General features: G+C 23.9%; 2 protein-coding genes across 2 annotated transcripts; one reads left to right on the forward strand and one right to left on the reverse strand.

Moving 5' to 3' along the window:
* The first annotated feature begins 1,437 nt into the window (after positions 1 to 1,437).
* LOC127280276 (exosome complex exonuclease RRP44) lies at positions 1,438 to 6,061 on the forward strand. The gene is made up of 14 exons (XM_051303184.1): positions 1,438 to 1,605; positions 1,688 to 1,855; positions 2,004 to 2,161; positions 2,246 to 2,433; positions 2,518 to 2,747; positions 2,837 to 3,115; positions 3,188 to 3,472; positions 3,550 to 3,787; positions 3,870 to 4,128; positions 4,218 to 4,461; positions 4,546 to 4,766; positions 4,847 to 5,015; positions 5,221 to 5,502; positions 5,720 to 6,061. Exons 1-14 carry the CDS (start codon positions 1,552 to 1,554, stop codon positions 5,897 to 5,899), a joined length of 2,955 nt encoding a protein of 984 aa, XP_051159141.1. The 5' UTR covers positions 1,438 to 1,551; the 3' UTR covers positions 5,900 to 6,061.
* Positions 6,062 to 6,135: 74 nt separating this feature from the next.
* LOC127280312 (acyl-CoA synthetase short-chain family member 3, mitochondrial) lies at positions 6,136 to 13,731 on the reverse strand. Its single transcript, XM_051303227.1, has 12 exons — positions 13,279 to 13,731; positions 12,058 to 12,223; positions 11,619 to 11,908; positions 9,768 to 9,864; positions 9,406 to 9,614; positions 8,693 to 8,921; positions 8,365 to 8,475; positions 7,867 to 8,066; positions 7,507 to 7,652; positions 7,044 to 7,266; positions 6,718 to 6,893; positions 6,136 to 6,567 (listed from the first exon to the last, which is right to left on the reverse strand). The coding sequence occupies exons 1-12, from the start codon at positions 13,379 to 13,381 to the stop codon at positions 6,472 to 6,474; spliced, it is 2,046 nt and encodes a 681-aa protein (XP_051159184.1). The 5' UTR covers positions 13,382 to 13,731; the 3' UTR covers positions 6,136 to 6,471.
* Positions 13,732 to 22,903: the final 9,172 nt, after the last annotated feature.

Below are 22,903 nucleotides of genomic sequence, written 5' to 3' on the forward strand. Positions count from 1 at the left end.
ATTATTATAAATTTTTAATGAGCGATAATTTGTTAATATTAAATTTTATAAATTAATCTATAAAAAAAATTTATATAAAATATAATATAATTATATATATATATATATATATTATATTTTATATAAATATTTAATATATAAATAATTTAATAAATTTAATTTTACAAAAAAAGAAATTAAAATGGAAACAATAAAAAAAAAATACCAATTAAATTGAATGATAAGAATTTATAAAATAAATTCAAAATAATTAACGCTTTTAAAATTGAATCAAATGATTTATTTGAATAACGATAATTTATTTATTTTACAATCTAAGTACTTATAATGAATGCTTTTAAAATATATATGTATATATATCTTCTCATTACTAATTTGTATAATATCATTACGAGGCATTAATATACGACTTCATCTTAAGAAATTTATTTTCATTTTTATCTTAAGCCCTTGACTTCTTCGATTTCGTAAGATTCTTATGATCATGGGAACTATGTATATTAAGACCCAACCCAATCTATTGTGGACCATTATTGAGGGCAGAATAATTCGCGAAAAATATTGTACTATTTCAAATTGTTTAAAAGAGAAAGTTGTTTTCCTGACCTATATATTATAATGCGTGTACAATAAAAATTTTCATTTTAATTTATATAAAAAAAAAAAAATTTTTTTTTTTTGTTAATTAAAATGTAAATATTTGAGGATTTTTTTATTTTTCAAAGACACAATTCTTAATTGTTCATATATATAATTAATTAAATCATTAATTGAATAATTAATTAAATAATCAGTTAATTATTAATTATAATAACAATTAATTATAAATTATAATAACAATTAATTATTAATTAATTATTATGTGTAATACAATATTATATAATGAAGAACTTAAAAAAACGTAATAATTAATTATGTTACATATTAGTGGATATTGTTTAAATATCTCATATTTTTTTTATTTAATAAATTTTCCATCAAAATGGATTGAAAAATTTAAAATCGGTATTATATCACCATCTATAGGAAAATTCTCATAATAACATATGCTTGTACTGTTGGTAAAATTGTTCCTGTTTTATCTGAGAAAATTTTTCAAATATAATTTTCTTTTTCAATAAGTCTTCTTAATTAGTGAAACTTAATCAATTTAATTTAAAAAAAAGAAAAGTAAGTATTACAATTAAATAAATTAAATAAATTTTTATTAAAAATTTTTTTATTTATTTTATTTAAAAAATTGACACTAGTTTTCAAAATAAATTAATAATTTACATTTCATTTTATAGTGATTTTATTATTTAAATAATTTTTAATAATTATTATTTTTAGGAAAAATATTTTGGAATTAATGTTTTCCGATAGTAGCGCTCCAGTTGTATGGTCTTTTTTGGAAACAATCTTTACTTAAAAATGTGACTCCTCCTTTTAAGTTCCCTCTACTAGAGTTGCCAGACTTATGTTTACAGTTGTTTTACAAGTGTTTTACAAACACGTGTTTTTTGTTAGAAATGTACTGGATTGATTAGAAGTTTATTTATTTTTTCAAAAATGTTGACAACAAAAACTTTTTTCCGAAAGACAAAAGGAGGGGGTATTTTTAAGGTAAAAAAAAGTACTTTTATTAAAAAAAAAAACAATGTATTTTTCTCGTGTATTTATATTTTATCAAATAAAATATTTTTAGGTTGTAAGAGAACATTATCTCAGAGATGATGTTTGGTGTGGATCAGAAGCTTGCAAAATATGCAAAAATCAAAATAATATTCTTGACGAAACGAATCCTGGAATTAAAAGTTCTTTGTTTCCTGAATTTCATTATTTATTACTTGATACAAATGTTGTTCTCGATCAGGCAAGTATTTGTATATGTAAATTTGTTTTTAAATAATTTTTTTAAATAATTTGAATGTTTACTTTGCATTAATTTTTCTTTTTAAATAAATAAACAGGATTTTTATTAAATAGCTGTATAATTTACTGATTATGATTTATATTTTTAGATAAATGTTTTTGAAGAAGATTTACTATGTAATGTAATAATTTTACAAACAGTTTTGGAAGAAGTACGACATAGAAGCTCTAATGTTCATACTAAATTAAAAGAAATTATTTCTGATCCAAAGAGAAATTTTTATGTCTTTGTCAATGAACATCACAAGTAAGTTATTTCATTTGTTTGAAAATATTTTTTAATTATTCTTGAAATTTACAGTTGTTTTCTTTTTTTTTAAAAAAAAAATAGAGACACTTATGTAGAAAGGAATCCTGGAGAAAAAGTTAATGACAGAAATGATCGTGCTATTAGAGTAGCAACAAAATGGTTTAACGAGCATTTAAAAATTCAAGATATTCCAATTCGAGTTGTTCTTTTAACTGATGATGTTCAAAATAGAGAAAAAGCAATTTCAGATTCAATTCCCGTTGCTTCAAGTAAATGAAAATTATTTTTTTTTTTTCTAATATTATAGTTTATTTTTATTATTATTGTGTAATGTTTTTTTCTTGCATTTACAGTGCAAGATTATATATCATCGTTGGAAAATCCAGGATTTTTATTGGATAAATTGAGTCGAAAAAGTTATGATGTTGATGGTGAATCTCGAGAACCATTATTTCCATGTCATCTTCCTCCTTCACAATTGCACGATGGAATAAAAAGTGGTAAATTTATGCAGGGAACATTTTTGGCGTCTAGGGAAAATTTTCTCGAAGGATCAGTGAATGTTGAAGGCATGGAACAATTTGTAAGTAAATAAAATAAACTAATTTTTATATCTGATGATTATTAAAAAAATATGTAAATAAATAAATAAAATTTATGTATAATTTTTAGATACTAGTGCAAGGAAGATCTAGTTTAAATCGAGCAGTCGATGGTGATATTGTTGCCATTGAATTATTACCTGAGGATAAATGGTCAGCACCAAGTGATATTGTTCTTCAAGACGAAGAGGAGGAAGATCCAGGCGATGTTCTTGAGGATGAGAAAATTTTAATGGAACAAACTCCTAAAAAAATTATCGAAAAAACACCAACTGGTGTTATTGTTGGTATTATTAGACGAAAATGGAGACAATATTGTGGAATATTACAAGTTTCATCAAATAAAGATGTAAAATTTATTTTATTTTTAAAAATCCTTTTTTTTTGGTCAATTTGTGAAAATTTTTTATTTTATTTCTAGAATACAAGACACATTTTTGTACCTGCCGAGAAAAAAATACCAAAAGTTCGCATTGAAACGAGACAATATGAAACTTTGAGCAAGGAAAGAATTATTGTTGCAATAGATTCGTGGCCTCGTCATTCGAGATATCCGAGTGGTCATTTTGTACGTGCCTTGGGACCAATTGGTGACAAAGATACTGAAAATGAAGTATTACTTCTCGAGCATGACGTTCCTCATAGCCGATTTTCTGACGCTGTTCTTAGTTTCTTGCCAAAGTTGCCGTGGATTATCACCGAAAATGTGAGTACAGGATAAATAGTTGTTTTTTTTTAGAAAATTAAAATTTTTTACTAACAATTTTGAAAATGTTGAATTAGGACGTTGCTCAAAGGACAGATTTGAGACATTTGGATGTTTGTTCCGTTGATCCACCTGGATGTACAGATATTGACGATGCTCTTCACTGTCGAGACTTGCCGAATGGTAATCTCGAAGTTGGTGTACACATAGCGGACGTCTCGCATTTTATTAGACCTGGAACTGCAATTGATAAAGAAGCTGCTTTACGTGCAACGACAGTTTATCTTGTGGACAAAAGAATCGACATGGTTCCAGGTAATTTTTTTTTATCTCTCTCAAATAACATTTTTCCAAAAATAATAAAATAATGTACAATTTTTTTTTTTTTTATCAACAGAATTATTAAGTTCAAATTTATGCTCATTACGAGGAGGTGAAGAACGATTTGCATTCTCTTGTATCTGGGAAATAGATCACGATGCTAATATTATTAAAACAGATTTTTGTAAATCTATCATACGCTCTAGAAGTGCTATGACTTATGAGGAAGCACAAATAAAAATTGATGATCAAAATCAACAAGACGCTCTTGCACAATCTTTAAGAGGTCTTAATAATCTTGCAAAAAAATTAAAAGCCCAACGTTTAACAAATGGGTAAATTATTTAAAAATTTGATTAATAAGAAGAAAAATAATTTTCAATTTATTTAAAAAAATTATATATATAAAATTTAAAATTTTCAGAGCATTAGTTTTGGCTTCACCGGAAATTCGTTTTCAAGTTGATAGTGAAACGCATGATCCAATTGACGTGGAGGCGAAAAAAATACGAGAAACAAATTCCATGGTCGAAGAATTCATGTTACTGGCAAATATATCAGTTGCCACGAAAATCCTTCAAGAATTTCCGGAGTGCGCTATGTTGCGACGACATCCGGAACCACCTCAATCGAATTTTGATCCTTTGATTAAAGCAGGAAAACATCAAGTTTGTTTATTTTTTTTTTTTTTTAAAATTTATTTTCTTAAAAATTCTTTCATTTATAATAATTTTATGTAATTTTTTGTACAGGGTTTTGTAATTAATACGAACACAGGAAAAGAATTGGCTCTATCTTTAGAATCGGCGCATAAAAATGATAATCCTTACTTTAATACAATGTTGAAAATATTAGCAACTAGATGCATGATGCAGGCTGTTTATTTTACAAGTGGAATGCTTCAACCTTCGGAATATTTTCATTATGGATTGGCCTGTCCAATTTACACTCATTTCACATCACCAATTCGAAGGTTTGAATCAAAATGTGAATTTAATTTAATTTGTTTGCAAATTAAAAATATAAACGTGGATGTTCTTTTTTTATTTACAGATATGCTGACGTAATTGTCCACCGATTATTGGCAGTTTGTACAGGTGCCGACGCAACGTATCCGGATTTATTGGATAAAAAAACTAATCATAAACTATGCCATAATTTAAATTATCGAAATAGAATGGCTCAATACGCTGGAAGGGCGTCTGTTGCACTTAACACTCATGTACGTATAATTTTCGAAATTAATTATTAAATGTGACAAATTAATTGAAATTTTATATTTTATCAATCAATTTTATCCAAATTGAAAACTTTATGGACAAAAAATAGTAAGAAATTAATAAAAAATTTCGTGAAAAGTAATTAATTAAAAGGCAAAATTTTTTTTTTTTTAATTGTATTATTAAATTTTTTTCTTTTTTTTACAGCTATTCTTTAGGGGCAAAATTCAAGATGAAGATGGATACATTCTTTTTGTACGAAAGAATGCTTTGCAAATTTTAATTCCTAAATTTGGATTAGAAGGAACGCTTTATTTAAGTAAGAAAGGCGAAGAAAATCCTGTTAATTTTACATACGACGAAATGGAGCATACTCAAACATTTGGAAATATTGTTTTTCGCTCGTTTGATCGTGTGACAGTTCAATTGAGTCTCGACAGATCTAATGTACAACGTGAAAAACTTGTTTTTAAACTCGTTAAACCAGAGGTAAAAAAAATTTTACTATTTACTTTTTTACATCTTGATATGTATATCAAAATAAAATGAAAAGGAAAACATTTATCTGTAATGTATTTCGAATTTTCGCGCGGTAAATTTATTCTTTTTTTAAAATTATTTATTTATTAAATAATTTATTGTCAAATAACATTAACAATATTAGAAATTATATTTATTACTATAATTATAATAAATAATTTTTCAGATTCCAGGCTTCAGTGTTCCGGCATCTGATAAAGCAAAGGACGCGAGTGAATCAAAAGATTTGAAATCTGAGTTAACTGAAGATGTAGTTATGTCAGATGATGAGAAAATGACATCGGAATTACCGAAAAGAAAAGGAAAGATTTCTGGTAAAAAGCAAAATAAAAAGAGGAAAAAGTAGGAAATATTTTTAAATAGTTTCTTTATTTTTCATTTTTATATTATTAAAACTATATATTGTACTTCGATTTTTTTCCTCAAATTTGTACAGAGATATTATTATATCTTTCAATTCTCTATAAAATCGTAGTTTAAAATATAATAAATAATTCAAAAATAAAATTTAATTCATTGTTTTTCGTAAATCCTATAAAATATAACTATATAATATATCATTAAAGAAAAATAGTGTTAAAATTATTTATATTATTATTCTTTATTATTTAACATTATTATTTTCAGCTCTACTGAATTTTCTTATTAACTATATAAAATTTTGAATTTTTCCCTATCACCAAATTTTCTTTAAAACTGTAAATTATTGTTAAAACAATTGTTTGTTTGATTTTAAAAAATGATTCAATTTTGCAATTACATCAATTAATTTAAATACCATGATATTTATCGAATTTCAATTAAATCATATTCGTATTTCAGAACTCTGTCATTAAAGCATAAAATTTCTTTAGTAATTTCGTTTTTCGTATATAAAAAAAAAAACAAACTATGATGAATTAAAATAATAATTTAAAATTATTGAGGATCAGGTGCTTGTTTAGCGTAGCCTAGTTTTTGCAAAACTTGTTTTATCTCTCTGTAAACTGTTGGATCCTCAATTGTGCTTGGAATCTGAAAATTGAAAATCGAATTGAAAGAAAACATTATAAATATTTCTTGAAATTAAATAAAATTATTTTTTTTTTAGAAAACAAAACAGGAAATTAAATTTAAAAATCATTTTTTCCATTAAAGGAATAAAATAGTAAAAGTAAAATTTACCTTTACAATTTTCGAACGTGCTAAATTGGCAATTGATTTTCGGCAAATTTTTCCGGATCGTGTACTGGGTAAAGCTTTTACAGCGGCAGCAACTTTAAATGCGGCAATTGGTCCTATGAGACGTCTAACGGATGCAACTAATTCTTGATTAATTTCTTCTTCATTTTTCTGAGAATCTGCAAAAAGAAGTGTATGTATGTATATATATTTTTCTTTTTTTTACTAAATAATGTTGATTTATTCAATTAGGTTTGAATTGGAATTTTAAGAAGAGAGAATAAAGAAAATATTTAAAATACAAAGAATAAGCAAAAAAAAGGATTTACCATCTCTCATAACATATAAACACAAGGGAATTTCTCCTTTCATATGTTCCGGGACGCCGACTACTGCCGCCTCGACAACATTAGGATGACGAAGGATAACATCTTCCAATGAGGATGTAGATAATCGATGTCCAGCCACATTAATGATATCGTCATCTCTTGCTGTTACGTAAACGTATCCAAATTCATCAATATAACCAGCGTCCATGGTATCGTAATAACCCTACGCAAAATTATTTATAGTATATATTATTTCTTGATATATAACTTGATTGATTAGTAAATTGAATCTTTATGTAATTAAATACGTTATTACATTTCATGTAAAATTCTATTTAAAAAATTTTTTTTTATTATTTTTAAATATAATTAATATTAAATTTCAAATTTTTTTCAGATGGAAATAATAAAAAAATTGGAAGTATAAAAAGAAATATTATGATTTAAAATGCAAAACGCTCACTGGATATTTTGAGAAATAAACTTCTTTGAACCTCTCGGGTGCTAGATGAAGAGTTGACATAACTCCTGGTGGTAAAGGTAGTTTTATGACAATTCTTCCAAGTTCGTGGGCTCCTGCTCTACTTCCATCGTCTCGTAAAACTTGAACTGTCGAAGAATAAACAAAAAAAAAATGGTATGAATAATTATCATTTCTAAAAACTAAGAGAATTAGTAGTACAAAAATATTAACACAGTAATTTATTTAAATAATTAGTAATTCGAATTATTTTAATAAATTATTAATTAATAAAATTCATATAATTTAATAATTATTTTATATTTCACAAATAATTAGAAATTTTTTTTTCAATGTAATTACCATTATAACCAGGAATTGGCGTTCCAGTACTGTACTTTGGAGGATTTGTGGTTTGACCCAATCCTAAACAAGTGCAAGTAACAGCGTGACCAGTTTCCGTTTGCCACCAATGATTAAGAATTGGTACTTTAAAAGTTTTTTCCGCCCACGCTTTTGTTTCATAATCACAATGTTCACCAGCAACAAAAATTGCTTTTAGCCTGAAAACCAAAAAAAAAAAAAAAATGAGAGAGAAATAATTATTTATTATTTTATTCGTCAATTTTTATTTCATTTATGAAAGAATTTTTTCCATATTTACTTTTTCACATTTCATTTCAATTATATAAATAAAATTTTACTGACAATTCTACATTCTCCTTTTCTCTTTCTGTCGCTCACTTTGAATTTAAATTTTAATCAGTTTTAATTAGTAAAAGTCCAATTAAAATAGTAATTTAATGAAATTTTTCTTTATTAAAATTTAAAATATAAAATTCTACTATTTTTTCAACTTACGACTTTGTTGAATATCGTTTACCCAATAATATCTCTGGATCGGCACGTCGAATAATTCGCAAAGCAGTTGGAACAGTGAATAGGGCATTTACTTTATGTTGATCAATGATTCTGTAATTGAAAATAATTTAGTATTTTTTTTTAAAAAAAAGTATATTTTTTTAAAATTAATTTATTTTAAACTTTTTAAATTTTATTTAATTTAGTTAAATTAATTATTTTAATTTTCTTTAATTTGATTTTTTTTAAATTCATGTGATGTTTTTTTTACAGATCTTTCACAATAGACGTTGAATGTGAGGATATTTGATGGGAAATTGGTACTTGCCTGAAATATTGACCAGCATCAGGTGTCCTATCGGGTTTTCCTTCATACATGACACTAGTTACACCACTTATTAGTGGACCATAACATATGTAAGAATGACCTACAACCCATCCCATATCTGAAGCAGCCCACCACGTTGAGTCTTTATCCATTCCATAAACTGTTTTCATTGACCAACAAAGGGTCGCTATGTGACCTCCTATTGGTCTCTGAATCCCTTTCGGTTGATCTAAAAGGTATTTATAATTATTGAAATCATTTTTTTTTTTTGTAATAAAAATTATTTTTCAAATTATTATTTTTATCTTAAACTAAACAATTAAATATGTATTAGAAATTTTAATTTAAGTTGAAGGATTTAAAAACGTGTATTATTTTTTTCTTTATCAATTATAAGATATAAAAAAGTTTTTTTTTTCTGTTGCAATATTGTTTGATTTTAAGTAAATAATAATCAATCTTTATATCATTTTGTCGCAAAATAAGTGAACATTGTTTTGAGAGTGAGAGGAATTTCAATTTTCAATTAAAACTATACATTCTCTTTAATTGCTTATTTCAATTATTGCTCTTTTCATTAGTCACATATTCTGTTTGCAGATATTTAATTTTGGAATTTGTTGACCAAACATATATATATATGGATATGGAAAAAAATTTGCAGAAGGAATAAACAAAAGATTGATTTGGTACACTGTAGTGAAAAGCACTACCTGTTGTTCCCGAGGTGTAGAGAATGTATAAAGGTTGATTGGCTTCAACTGGTACACAAGGATGTGGTTTCGCTCTTCTCAATAATTCATCCCAATCAAATTGATTTTCAAAAAGTGGAGCTTCCCAAACGTGTCTCCTTTGATAGACAATGCATTGTGGTTTTGGCGTAACAATAATATCCAATGCCTCATTCAACATGTCAGTGTACCTTTTATTATCAAATTGTAAGTACATAAATTTTTTTTCAAATTTCGTAGAAAAAAATGTTTTATGAATTTTTTCATTTTGAAAAAGTAATTAAATTAATTTATTTTTATTATATTCGTAATAATTTAAATGTTAATGAAAAAAATAAACCTACTTGATAATTTTTGTTGGCTCTAAACCACAACTGGCAGCAATTATAACTTTTGGCGTGGCATGATCTATTCTAGTTGCCAATTCTTTAGCAGCAAAACCTGTTTTTTAAAATATAGATCATTTTTTAGAATCAATTTAAGAATTTATTTATATGTTTTTTTAATTGAGAACAAAGTAAAAGCTAACACGCAAAAGAAACGTAATTAATCCTAAATGAATAAGAATTTTTTTTTTTTTTTTTTAAGTGAAAAGTAAAAGAAACAAGATTAAAGCTATTTTAAATTGAAAATGAAAAAGATAAATTGCAAAGTACATTCAATTTACATTATGGCCAAGTAAATCACACAAAATTTTCTCCCTCTGTCTCGCGTTCATTTTCCTTTGGCATTTTTTTTTCCTACCTTTTTCACATTCTCAACATTTAAAAGATAAAATAATTTTTCGTATTTTCTTTTCTTTAGAAATTTTACTTATATATTTTCAATATGCAGTAATATATAATAATTGTTAAAATAAATTAAATTAAAAAAAAAATAATAATTACAAAAAATGAATATCATTTAATTAAGAATAAAATTTTTATGTAAATTTACTTATCACATTATTTATTAAATATATTTTTTTAAATATTACTTTATTCTAATGATATTTGATATTGTAAAATTAATTTCTTATCGAGCTCTGACTTCTAAATATTTATTAAATTTAAATATGTATTAGAAAAAGCGGGAGGATTATATGATAAATTTTTAAAAAGACAAACAAAGAAGTTATTCGTATGGTTTTTAATCTGTTTTTGAGGGAAAAAAAGGGGTTGGGGGGGGAGGTGAAATAAAATATATAGTTGTGAGCGATTTCGATTTTTCGCACGCCTCGCACCAGGTGGTTCTTTAAATTTGCTATGTACCTAACTTTTCTCAATTCTATAAATTCTAAGCTACTTATTTTTCTTTTTTTTATTATTTGCAAAAGGTTTAATTATTTAAAAATCATATAAAAATTAAGGAAAACTTTAATAAATGTTTCTTTATCTGTTCTTTTAAAATTAAAAAATAATAGAAAATAGGTATAATTAAAAAAATTTCTTTAACAATTAAAAGACTCATTATTAATTAATTATTTGTACAATTAAAAAAAACTAATTAATTAATTATTTGTACAATTAAAAAAAACTAATTAATTAATTTTTAAACTCATAACTACTAGCGCTGATTTTAAAACTCATCTTAAAATAAGATTTTCTTTTAACTGTGCATTCGGTACAAAAGAAAACCAAGACAATAACTTCAAAGATTCAAAACTGAAAATTTCAGCCAGGCAGAAAATTAATGAATGAACATTAAGTTTGTTTTATTATCGATTACCATTGTGATTATTATTGTTTATTATAAACGTCTTACAATTATTATTTTATAAAGAACACAACCTTGAAAACTTGAATTTAAAAAAACAATTAAATCAATTTTCATTTGAAATCTATTATAAAGCATTCTTGGAATTCATTTATTTTGTACCAGAAGTTTCTCCCGGATTCAATAAATCAATAGATATTTAATTAAAAATCTCAATCAACAAAATCTCATTGAATACATTGTAACACAATACAATTTACACGTTAATAATAATAATAATTAGGCACGTCACTTATCTAAATTGAATATTAATTTAATTATTAACATATAATAATGTATAAATAATGAAAGTAATTAATAAGTTTATAAATATTTTATAAATACATATATTAATTAAAATTTTTTTATATTTAATTTAATAAATTAATACTAATATTTTATTAGGAGAAATGAAAAATAGATTTTTATGTGGGGGGGAAAAAAAAGAGAGAAATTCTTACCGCCAAAAACAACTGAATGAATAGCACCAATTCTTGCTGTTGCTAGAATAGCAATAACTGTTTCGGGAATAAGTGGCATATAAATGAGAACGCAATCGCCTTTTTTTACTCCTATTTCGGAAAGGGCACCGGCCAAAAGGGACGTTTTTTCAAGAAGTTCATTGTAAGTGACTTTTCGAATTGACGACGTTAAAGGACTGTCATGAATTAAAGCAGTTTTTCCACCTAGTCCGGCTTTTACGTGACGATCCAATGCATTATAACAGGCATTCGTTTCACCTCCCACATACCTGTGATGATAAAAGCAAAAATTATATCAAAAAATTTGCTTCCATTAAAGTATCAAAAAATTGACTTTTATTTTATAGAAACTAATTTTTCTGATTTGGTTCTTTTTTTTTAAAGTTTAGAAAACAAAAATAATTTTTTTTTTTTTTACCACTTTGTAAATGGTTCGTTGCTATTATCTAAAACTTTATCCCACGGTTTACTCCAGTCTATACATTTTCCAACCTCGGCCCAAAATTCTTCAGGATTTTCTAATGATCTTCTAAAAGCCTCTTCATAAACGGGACTGCGATATCGATTTTGATTTAAAATATAATCTGTTAAAAAATAATTTTTCATTTCAAATATAATTATGTTCAATTAATATAATAATAATTAATTCAATTAATATAATGAAAGAAAAATAAACAAATCTGAAATAACTTAATTCAAATAAGAATTAATTGCAGTAATAAAAAATAATTATTATAAAATAATGAAAATAAAATATTGAAGGCAACCTTTTATTATATTTAAAATTAAAAAATTTGCAAAAAAATTAGACTTTGCTGCATTTTATTCCATTAATTAAAAACAAAAATAAATATATTTTGTATATATTGTTGAAATGAATTTTTTTAGTATATCTAGGTCAAACTGATAAAATTATTATTCGAAATGTGAAATATAGTTATTTTTGTTGCCTTGCATTATTTAAATAAAGCAATGTACATTAAAATATTTCCATATTCACAAATCGAAAGACATATATTTCTTTTTCAATATCTATTTGCTTTGAAAAATTTAATGATATTGCAAGAAACAAAAAATAATTGAATTTATTATAGACAAACTTTAAAATTAATTTATTCAGAACGTGAAAATATTTTTTGTGAAATTTGAAAATTTATTTTCTTTGTTAAAAGTTTTTTTTTCTACATTTGGTTCTCAATAAAATTATCGATTCAGTAAGGAAGTTGCTTACTCCTATCACGTAATCAACTCCTTCTTAAATTAAATAAATTACTAGTCTTGCTTTCTTTATCTCCGTACTCTAATTTCATTAGAAAATTTATTCATTTCAATTTTTATGTTGTATTCATTTCAATATTATGTATATTAGAAGAAATTCCTATTATTTAGTAAAAAAAAAAATTAAATTAGTAAAAATTAAAAAAATTTTTTACAAAAAAATTTATAATTTTAAAATTAGAGAAACGAAAATTGTTGCGGCCTATTTTTAGAAAAATCTGATAATTCGTAATAATGACTTTTAATTCAATTAATTAATCCACTTTAAAAACATTAACTTTCAAAAACGAATTTGAATTTTAAAAAACAATTTTTATGATAATTTCTGATTGTTTAAATTTAAATTTCCAAAAAAACATACCAGTTCCATCGCTCTTCTTATGAATTTGAGCTCGTAGTGCACGCTCCTTTTCTGGATCTTCAATTTCACTTTCCAAAATGTCCAAATTCACTTGTTCCAACATTTTTTAAAATTTTTGTTGCAAAATAAAGAAATGGGAAAAATAAAACAGGTAGGCGTTATAATGTAAAATAACGATAACGCCTATTCGTCCATAAAGAGGGGTCCATTCAAATCACTGTTTCTCCAGAATCCTTAATTGTTTTCGTAAAAACAAAAAATTTCTGTTTTGTAGATTTAAAAAAAAAAAAAAAAAATCTTCACCAACTGTTTTAGTAAAAATATAATATATATATATATTTTTTTTTATTTTTCTATTATATAAACAAACAAGTAAAATTAATAAGACGTTTTATTTTTGAAAATTTGGACCAAAATTTAATACGAGCTAGCTCCCTTCGGAACTTGTAACGAAATCCTAAAGAATATTGGTATCGACATCGTGATTGTCCCAAGATATGTAAAATCAATTGTCACGTGACAGACTGATTTCCTGAGTGATCTTTGACCATAAACCTATGGTCACTGATTTAATTACGACCCGGACGACAAACACTCAAGCGCATTGACCAGTAGAATCGTAGACTTTTCCTCTTCTTTTCCTTTTTTTTATTATTATTATCTGCACTTGAAAATTCATTGTCAGAATGTTAGGAAAAAGTATTAGATAATTTTTTTTTTTTATTTATGCATAATATTGAGAATTAAGATTCAACTTGACCTTAATAATATTAGAATAAATTTTTATAGTTAATAAAGATTTTTATAATTTTTAAATTTTTTGAACTAGTTACATAATAAATATTTTTCAAATTCAAATGGAAAATAAAATAAAATTGAGTATCACGAAAAATAAAAGAACTGTTTTTTTTCTTTCTTGGAACTTTGTTTTCGTTTTATATAAAAATGCAAATTAATGTCCATAATGAAAGCATTTTCAGGGCATGTGACATATTTTTTCGTCACTGAACGCGATATTCAAAATTTTCAATTATTTAATTTTTGAAATGGCAAATAATTTAGTGAAATTCAATTAAATATTTTGTGTAAACTTAATTTGGTTCGTTTATAATTTAATTTCATCTCGCTAGAAATTTTAATTTTAATTTAATTTATTGTGATACAAAAAATTTTTTTTTACTGTATATTAATGAAAATTTTTATTTTCTGACAAAGTGAATTAATTAGATAATGCATTATGGATGAAAATATAAACGTTAGTTTTTTTTTTTTTAAAGAGTAAGTCGATTTTATTAAAGATTAATCCAAAGAAGGAAATTATTTAGTTGTATTTTACTCTAATGTGGAAAAAAATCAAAGGCCATTATTATAAAACGCCAGTATTTTATTGACGCAAAAAGTAGGCACAAGATTTCAATATGCATTATTTAATATTCAAATAAAATATCATTATTTCTTAAAAAAAAGTATTTATTATATATAATTATTATTTTTATCTATTGGCTTCCATATTTTTTTTACCTTTTAGTACTTTTTTTTGTTTAATTGGATTAGTATTATATGAATAACTTTAAGAAAATTATACCAAATAATTCATTTTAAATGAAAATGGCACGTGCAAAATAATAATTAGATAAACACCATCGTGATTTGTAAAAAATCGTGTTTTATTTAATTCTTGATTCAATTGACTTTTAAATGTCTTCTTTATATTCATACAATAATTTATTTTACAATTTAAGAACAAGGTTTTTATTTTTCTTTTTAATTTTGAAACTTATTTTTATATATATATATGCAGGTAACTGTGGATGATTTTTTCTAAAAAAAAATACATGAAATGAAAAAGTCGAATGGAAATTATCGAAAAAGTCTCGAAACAAATCAAATTATTTTAAACATTGATCCTTTCTAAGGACATGACATGAAAAAGTCATTAAATTAAATATGTCGCAACGACTATATGCGAAATATAATTGACTGACCCATAATTTTTTTTATAAATGATAAATAATTTGCAAAATTCGATATGCAACAAAAATTGTAATGGAGCAAAATAAATAATAATAAATTACGATATTGAAATTTAGAATAAAATTATATTTAAAATTAAATAATATTATTTTTCATTTTAAATGGATGCACTAGTATATAAAAAAAGATGAAATAAAAAGGAGAAATTTTATTTCCTGGCAATGGGGAAATAAATAAATATTATATGTATTTTTTTTTTTTTTTGCAGATAAAGATGGAGATGTTTTGTATTATGGAAAGAATCAACAATTTTGAAGGCAACATTATTCTAGGACGTGGTTAATAAGATTTCTTGCTAGTTCCATATCCGAGACTCTCTCTCTGTCCCATTGAAGTATAGAAGGATGTTAAAAATTAGATTTTGCAACGGATCAAGCTGTTTCCTTCGACGTAAGTCATTCTCTGTAATTTCTCTACGCTCTCGTTCCATCGACAGCACATGCTTGACGTGCTCAGCTTATATTATCGATGCGATAAACTGACTTCGATCAACTTGCCAGTATATATATATACTCTGAATGTTATATTGCATTTTTCAACACTTCATGACATGCATCCATCCTCCTTAATATTATATATCTTATCAAATATCTTCTATATATATTTATGAACACATGTGAATATATATTAACAATATTCAATCGTTATTTATAATATTTTATTTCAAATATAAAAAGAAGATTCATTTTTCAAATTACTACTTTTCATAAATTTCATTCATTGAACTCTGTACAAAATGTGGATCTTTGAATAAAGAAAAAAGTTTCTAAAAAATAAAAACAATTTTTTCGAAACTTTTTTCAAATTTCTTTAATTGAAATATTTTTGAATTACGTTTCCCGAAGAGGTTTTCGGTTTTTTTTTCGTTTAATATTAAAAAAAAAAAAGAAATTAAAGAAGGTATAAAAGAAAATTTTTCTTAATTTAGAGAAACTTTGCGTGCGGTTCGAATACATATCTTCCGTATTTTAAAAATTCATTTCCTCTTCTTTAACGATCCGCATTTATCTCGCACAGAAAGTGGTTTTAGATAAATAAATAAGCGGAGAAAAAAAAAATCTATAAAAATATTTGCGATGTTGATTTTATATTTAATGTATAATATTATATGAGGAAATGAAATTTGAAATTTCCTCCCACACTTTTTTCAAGTGCGTCTGTGTAGGAAAAGTCGAATATTTTTAAAATGCTTCGATTTTAATTTGTGTAATTAATTTTCCATTATGTAAACAATTAGTAAATGTCTTTTATTTTTCTCCTAATGGAAAATGAAACAGTATAATTAATTCTATTAAATAAGCATCAATCATTTCAAGTGATATGCAATTGAATCAGAAAAAATAATATATAAGGGTGTCAGTTTTTTCTTTTTAATTAACAAAAAATGTATTTGCCAATTTAAAAATCTTTGCTATTATAAATAATGTATTTTTATAGTGTCTTTTTTTTAAAAAAAAATAATGTAGGTATACTTTTATTTTTCAGGAAAAAGTAAATATGTAATAGCGATAAACAAAAAGAGCATTATGAAGACATTGGTATGCATGAAAACTGTCATAACATATAATAAGGATTTAAATATTATAACAGAAAAGAAAAATAATTTTCTTTTTGAGAGAAAAATTTCATATTTAATGATTACGTAAGTATTTTCTAGTTTAAATATATATATATATATTTTTTTTTTTACTTTTTGAAGTTAATTTCCTTTTCATATCGCAAACCGGTGCATCTCTATAATATAACGGTAAACTTTCATGATTAGTATTGATATCAGGACATATCACATTATCAGTGTAGTTTCCGATAATTTCTCGCTAGGTAAACATAGAATATGGTTCCATGCCTTGCATGGTAAATGACCTTTCTTTGAAGTGACACCTCCTAAAGTTCGATATATGTATGTCGTGTGAAATGAATACTTTCTTTTTACAAAAAAAAAAAAAAAAAAATGATTTTTAAGTTACTGATTAAAATTGTTGTTAATAGTAAAAAAAAAAAAATTTTTTTGGTCATCTTGTAATGGTATCGGTTACTTTAAAAGTATAATTATCACTATGTTACATAATATACTTTAGTATAAAGATTATAAGACAATGTAATATTCATGTTTTTATTTTACGTAACATGTAACGTGTTATTCGATCGATTTTCTTTTCACATACTTTGAAAAGTATTTTTTTACAAAAAAAAAAAAAAAAAATTTATTTCAAAAAAAGATATTTTTCAATTAAATTTTAAATTGATAAATATTATTTTCTAAAATAATTATTCTTCTTAGTGAAAAAGAATTTTTAATTGAATTTTTTGAATCGACAAGATTTGGACAATTGACAGGGTTTTAAAAAATAAAATTATTTAATTCATAAAAATATATGAAGGGCGCCTTATGGAATGTGGAAAATGAAGAGTATATAATTTTGTCTTATGAGACAAGAAGATCATGTTCCGCGTTCCGATCTTAATTTTCTACTTGGCTGGACTCGAGAGACAAACTTACTAGGTCAAATTCGTACTATGTGTAAAAGTTTGTTTAAAAAATTTTTTTTTTCATTACATTTCAAAATGAAAAAAAAAAAAATAAGAGAAACATCGATAATCTCCATTATTTTTTAATTCATTTTTCAAATTCGTATAATTTGAAATTAATAGTCAAAATATAGAAAAATAATTAGAAAAGTTATTAGATTTTTAGAAAAATTCAAATGCAATTTTATTTTTGATAAATTCAGATTTTGTAAGTTGAAAAAATCTGATTAAAAGTTTGATAATTAGAATCGAAATTTATAGAAGAAAAAAAGATAATATGAATCTGCTTTTTTTTGAAAGGAGAAAATAGAAAAAAATTAATAAAGAAAAACTAATTGTATAAGAAAATAAAAAAGAAGTAAATAACGTGTATTTTTTTTTTTTTTTTTTTGAAATGAAATAAAAAAAAAAAAATGGAGAAAATTATTTTAAAAAATAGAGTTTGTGTAAAGTTTTGAGACAAGAAAAATTGACATTGAAGAAATTCCCTTTTTTTAAAATTGCTTTTATACTGTGCGGTCTCATGAAAATACGAGCACGTCTGAATGAGTCACCTGTTGCTTCGTCTCTCATTCTCTGATACTATTTTACAAAGAATACAACTTTTAAAAAGTCCTAATTTTGAAGAAGAAAATCAAGGGAAGAGCCTCGAAAAGTTTCAATGAAAAAAAAAAAAAAAAAAAATTAAGTCTTAAATTTAAAAAAAAAAAAACTCATTAGATTAACCTTTTAGGAAAATTTTTTACTTTGATATATATATTTTTCGATTCAGAGAAATTTTCATTGTAAAATATTCTCATTTATTCAAAATTTCATTTTGGTGAAAAGTTTTTTTTTTAAAAGACAAATTGCAAAAAAAAAAAAAAAAAAAAAAAGTAAAAGCTTCGAGATGATTTGTTAGGAAACCAAGCAAAAAGCTCCCAGGGACGATGAATTCTAATTTATATATATTATCCATGTTGGTTTAATTCATTGACAAATTGAATTACCTACGCAATAGTGTTTATATGTACACTTCGAACTCTCGTGAATTTTAATGATTTTCTCATAGAAATTGCGCCATCCAACGCCTCCGAGGAGTCGAGACTCTTTCAATGCGCTTGACAGCGGATTTCACGCAACGCTGATACTGAAAATAAGACGTACAATTTTTATCATTCCTTTCCTGTCCTCGTATACTGAAAAAGGTTTTCAAAAATTCTTCTTTTTTTTTTTTGCCACTTTCTACTTTTTACGAATGTGTTATTTTTTCTTTTATATATATATATACAAGTCACCAAATGTGCAAAGCTCTTTTCCGGTTTAATTTATTTCAAGATGAGAAAATATTTACTCGTTTTATAAATTCTATCTGCACATGGAATTTGCGAAAGCTTCATTAAATCTGAGAAGAAGTTTATATTTTTTATCATTACTTTTTTTTCCAGTAAATTTTCTTTTTTTTATGTTTATTTTTTTACACGTGCAAAAAATTTATCTTAAATAATAATAAACAAATTTTTTTTTTATTTTTAGATTCTTGATTATTGAAAAAGTAAAAAGATTTTGATTAGTCTGCTTAAATCGTCCCACCAGCAAAAGGCAATCGCCTACAGATTATTTTTTAAAATTAATTTTATTTAATAAAAAAGGAAATTAAATTTAATATCTAATAAAATAGATTTCAAAAGAGACTTTTACGAACTTTACGTTGGTGGTAGAATTTTTCTTGGTTGACTTTTAATTTCATATAGTAGCGCGCTTTATATATTTATATTTGAAAACTAAATACGAAAATATTTTTCAACACATTCCCACAAATGATCTTAATTTATGAGAATTTTTAGAATAAATTCTTATTAATGTTTATAAGCAGAAAAATGTTTAATTAATTCAATTTTTTTTGCAATACAAAATAATATTATATATATTTATCTAGATTGATTTATTTTATCCATTGTGTAAATTAATACAAAGTTTTACAATTTTTTTTTCTTTTCTTTTTCCTCGCAAACTTAAAAAAAAAACCAACAGTGAATAAATATGATTAAAATAGAGAAATATAATATTTATTAAATTAAAATAAAAAATAATGTTCGCGAAAAAAAACTTTTGATTTGAATAATTTATAATGAAATATTAATTCATTTACTTGAAATCAATTTGTTCAGAATAAATAAACATAAACTTCAATCTCAGGGAGAAAATTAATTTTACGAAAAAACAATAATGCAATCCTTCGCACTTGTTTTCGTATAACCAATGAAACAATATATAACAATAGTTTTAGCTCAAAAAAAAAAAAAAAAAAAAAACTGACGACACAGCCAGGGGATGGTTATCGATTAAAATAATTAATTTCAATTGTCTACTATTTTAATTAATTACTATTTTTCTATTATTTTGGAGAAAAAAGATATGGGCGCGCTAGTTCAAATATTGACTATATTATTAAATTAACTTTAAGTAATCTCCAATTATTGATGACGTTGATAATACTTATTATTTTGTATTATTAATACTATTATTATTAATATTATTTTTTATTATTATTAATTATTTATTATTAATATTATTATTATTCACTATAATTAAATTTGACGTTTGAGTGGATTTCTCAATATTATTATATTTAATTTAATTTTGTCTCTTGGACAATGTCCACTTTTTGATCAATTGTAGAGAAATGACTACTGAAGAAGTTTTTTTTTTTTTTTTTTTTTTTTGTTCTTCATCGCGAATAAAGAAAAGAAAGGGACGAATTCATGTCAGGAATTGAGATGAGAATATTGTGCAAAAACCAAACGCGTATATATCACGTATGACATATGAGAAATATTAAGAATTTATTGCTTCGATTTACCAAGCGTCACGTAATAATTAAAAATAAATTTCGAAAAAAAAAATAAATAAAAAAAAAAATAAACATTTTCAATAGAAAATGAGCTATTGCTTTAATTTCAATATAAATTATTATTCTATTCAATAAATAATTTCTTTGCTCTTTTATTGTCTATTTTCTGTATACACAATGTTTTATCGAAATTAAAATTTGCCACAAGGGTATAATTTTCTTTTTCTTTTAGTACTGTTCCTCTTTTGTTTTATAATAAAATGTATATTTTATTTATTCTCATAAATTTATAAAAAAAAAATGTGTTTTTGATAAAAAAAAATAATTAAAAGTGAATAATAAATATTGAATGAAAAATAAATAATTAATTAATAATGAATAAATGGAAATAAAAATTTCCTTAGAAATTATTTTTCTTTAATTACAATTTTTTTGTAAATTATAAAATTGTAAAACTTTTTAGTTTTACATAGAATATTAAATTTGTAGGAGAATTTAAATATTTTAATTTTTATTCCCTTTAATAGAAGAATTATTTTGTTTTACGTTTCGACTAATTTTTTTCTAAATTTCTTTTTTTTTTTTAATAATATATATTTAAAGAATTTTAATATTTACATATACATTTAGATGTGACATTGTCTATATTCTGACGAGTATAAATATGATGAATATTTTTAGTAGATTTTAGAAAGAAAAAGAAACAGTTTTTATTTAATAATTTTTTTTTTTTTTTTTTATAAAATTGAGAAAATGTTATTAAATTCTTGTTATATTTTACGAAGAAAAGAATGTTAACAGCACTTAGAAGGTTGAATTGTATAAAGGACGAAGTGGTATTTGCTCTTTGCCTTTTCAAATTGTCTAGGAACTGGAATTTTTATTCGTTCTATCGGGTTTCAGTTGCTTGTACTTTATACTGACAGTACGCGTTTACGAAACAGGAGCTCTTGCAATTTTCATGTTTATCTACTTTTTACTGTATTCTAAACTTTTTTGAAATTTAATTTTTTCAAGGGATAATATTCATTTGGAAAAATTGAATTTATTTTTATAAATCAAAAAAAAAATTCCCTTCACAAAATTTTCTCTCCCTTTAAAATATATAATTTTTTGTTTATAATATTTAAAAGTACTTTCTGCAAAAAAGAAAAATATTTTGTTTATATTAAAAGATAACATTTAAAAATGTATTAAAAATATGCTAATTAAATTTTTACTCCGGAGGAATCTTTTGGGGTTGAAGTTTATACAAACTGTCGGCACGTCACGGTGAACAGAAGTCAGAAAAATGTTCGTAGGAGGGAATTTAAATTCATAAAAACTGTGTTTCGTGCTTTTTTCCAGTTTTATTGTTCTATTTTCCCCCTCCATCTAAATATATTTAAATAAATAAAGAGAGAGAAAGAGAGCTTACCATTTTTTTATCCGGAAATTGTTAAAATAAATCAAAAAGATTATAATCGCAAATATTAAATTTATTTTTTTTTTTTGATTTAGAAATATTGGATTTAAATAAAAAAATAAAAACAATGAATATTATATTTAAGTAATTGCAATTCGAAATAATTAACAACAACTTGAAGTTTAATTATTTCAGTTTGTAATTAAAATTTCTAATAATGTCTAATTTCCAATTTCAGAATTCAAGACATATTAACTTTGAGGGTATTAACTCTAAGCATATACAAATTTTTAATTAGAAAAGTTTTGATTGTAATGAGTTTTAGGAGGAAAAAAAATTGAATCATATTTGAGAAAAATTAATAATTTTGAAAAACATTTGGAATATTCTAAAAAATATTCCATATAAGAATATATTAAAAATAATTTTAAGAAATATGAATATTTCTGTTCTATTTCAAAAAACTATTTTTCAAGATATTAAAAATACTTTTGGAATATTCCTATTTTTTTCTTTTTTTTTAGTGAAATATTCCGCATGTTATTGGATCAATATTATCGAGATATCATGTTATAATAATTTTCATAAAAAACGAATATAAAAATTTTTGTCATTTTATAGACGAATCAAATGTCTTTTAAATAAATTAAGGGGTTATACGGCTACTTAAAATGCGCTAAGGCGTTTTGTAGGTATATATAAGCATGACGTAAGAATATTTCCAAAATATATGCTAAAATGCGTTAACAAAATTTGAAAATGAAAAAAAAAAAAAAAAATTGAGTGACGTTAATGGTAGACAATTATGCATTACTAGAAAGAAC

Source organism: Leptopilina boulardi, unplaced genomic scaffold, assembly GCF_019393585.1.
Source record: "Leptopilina boulardi isolate dan_hultmark-lab unplaced genomic scaffold, ZJU_Lbou_2.1 LbouV2_112, whole genome shotgun sequence".
Taxonomy (NCBI): domain Eukaryota; kingdom Metazoa; phylum Arthropoda; class Insecta; order Hymenoptera; family Figitidae; genus Leptopilina; species Leptopilina boulardi.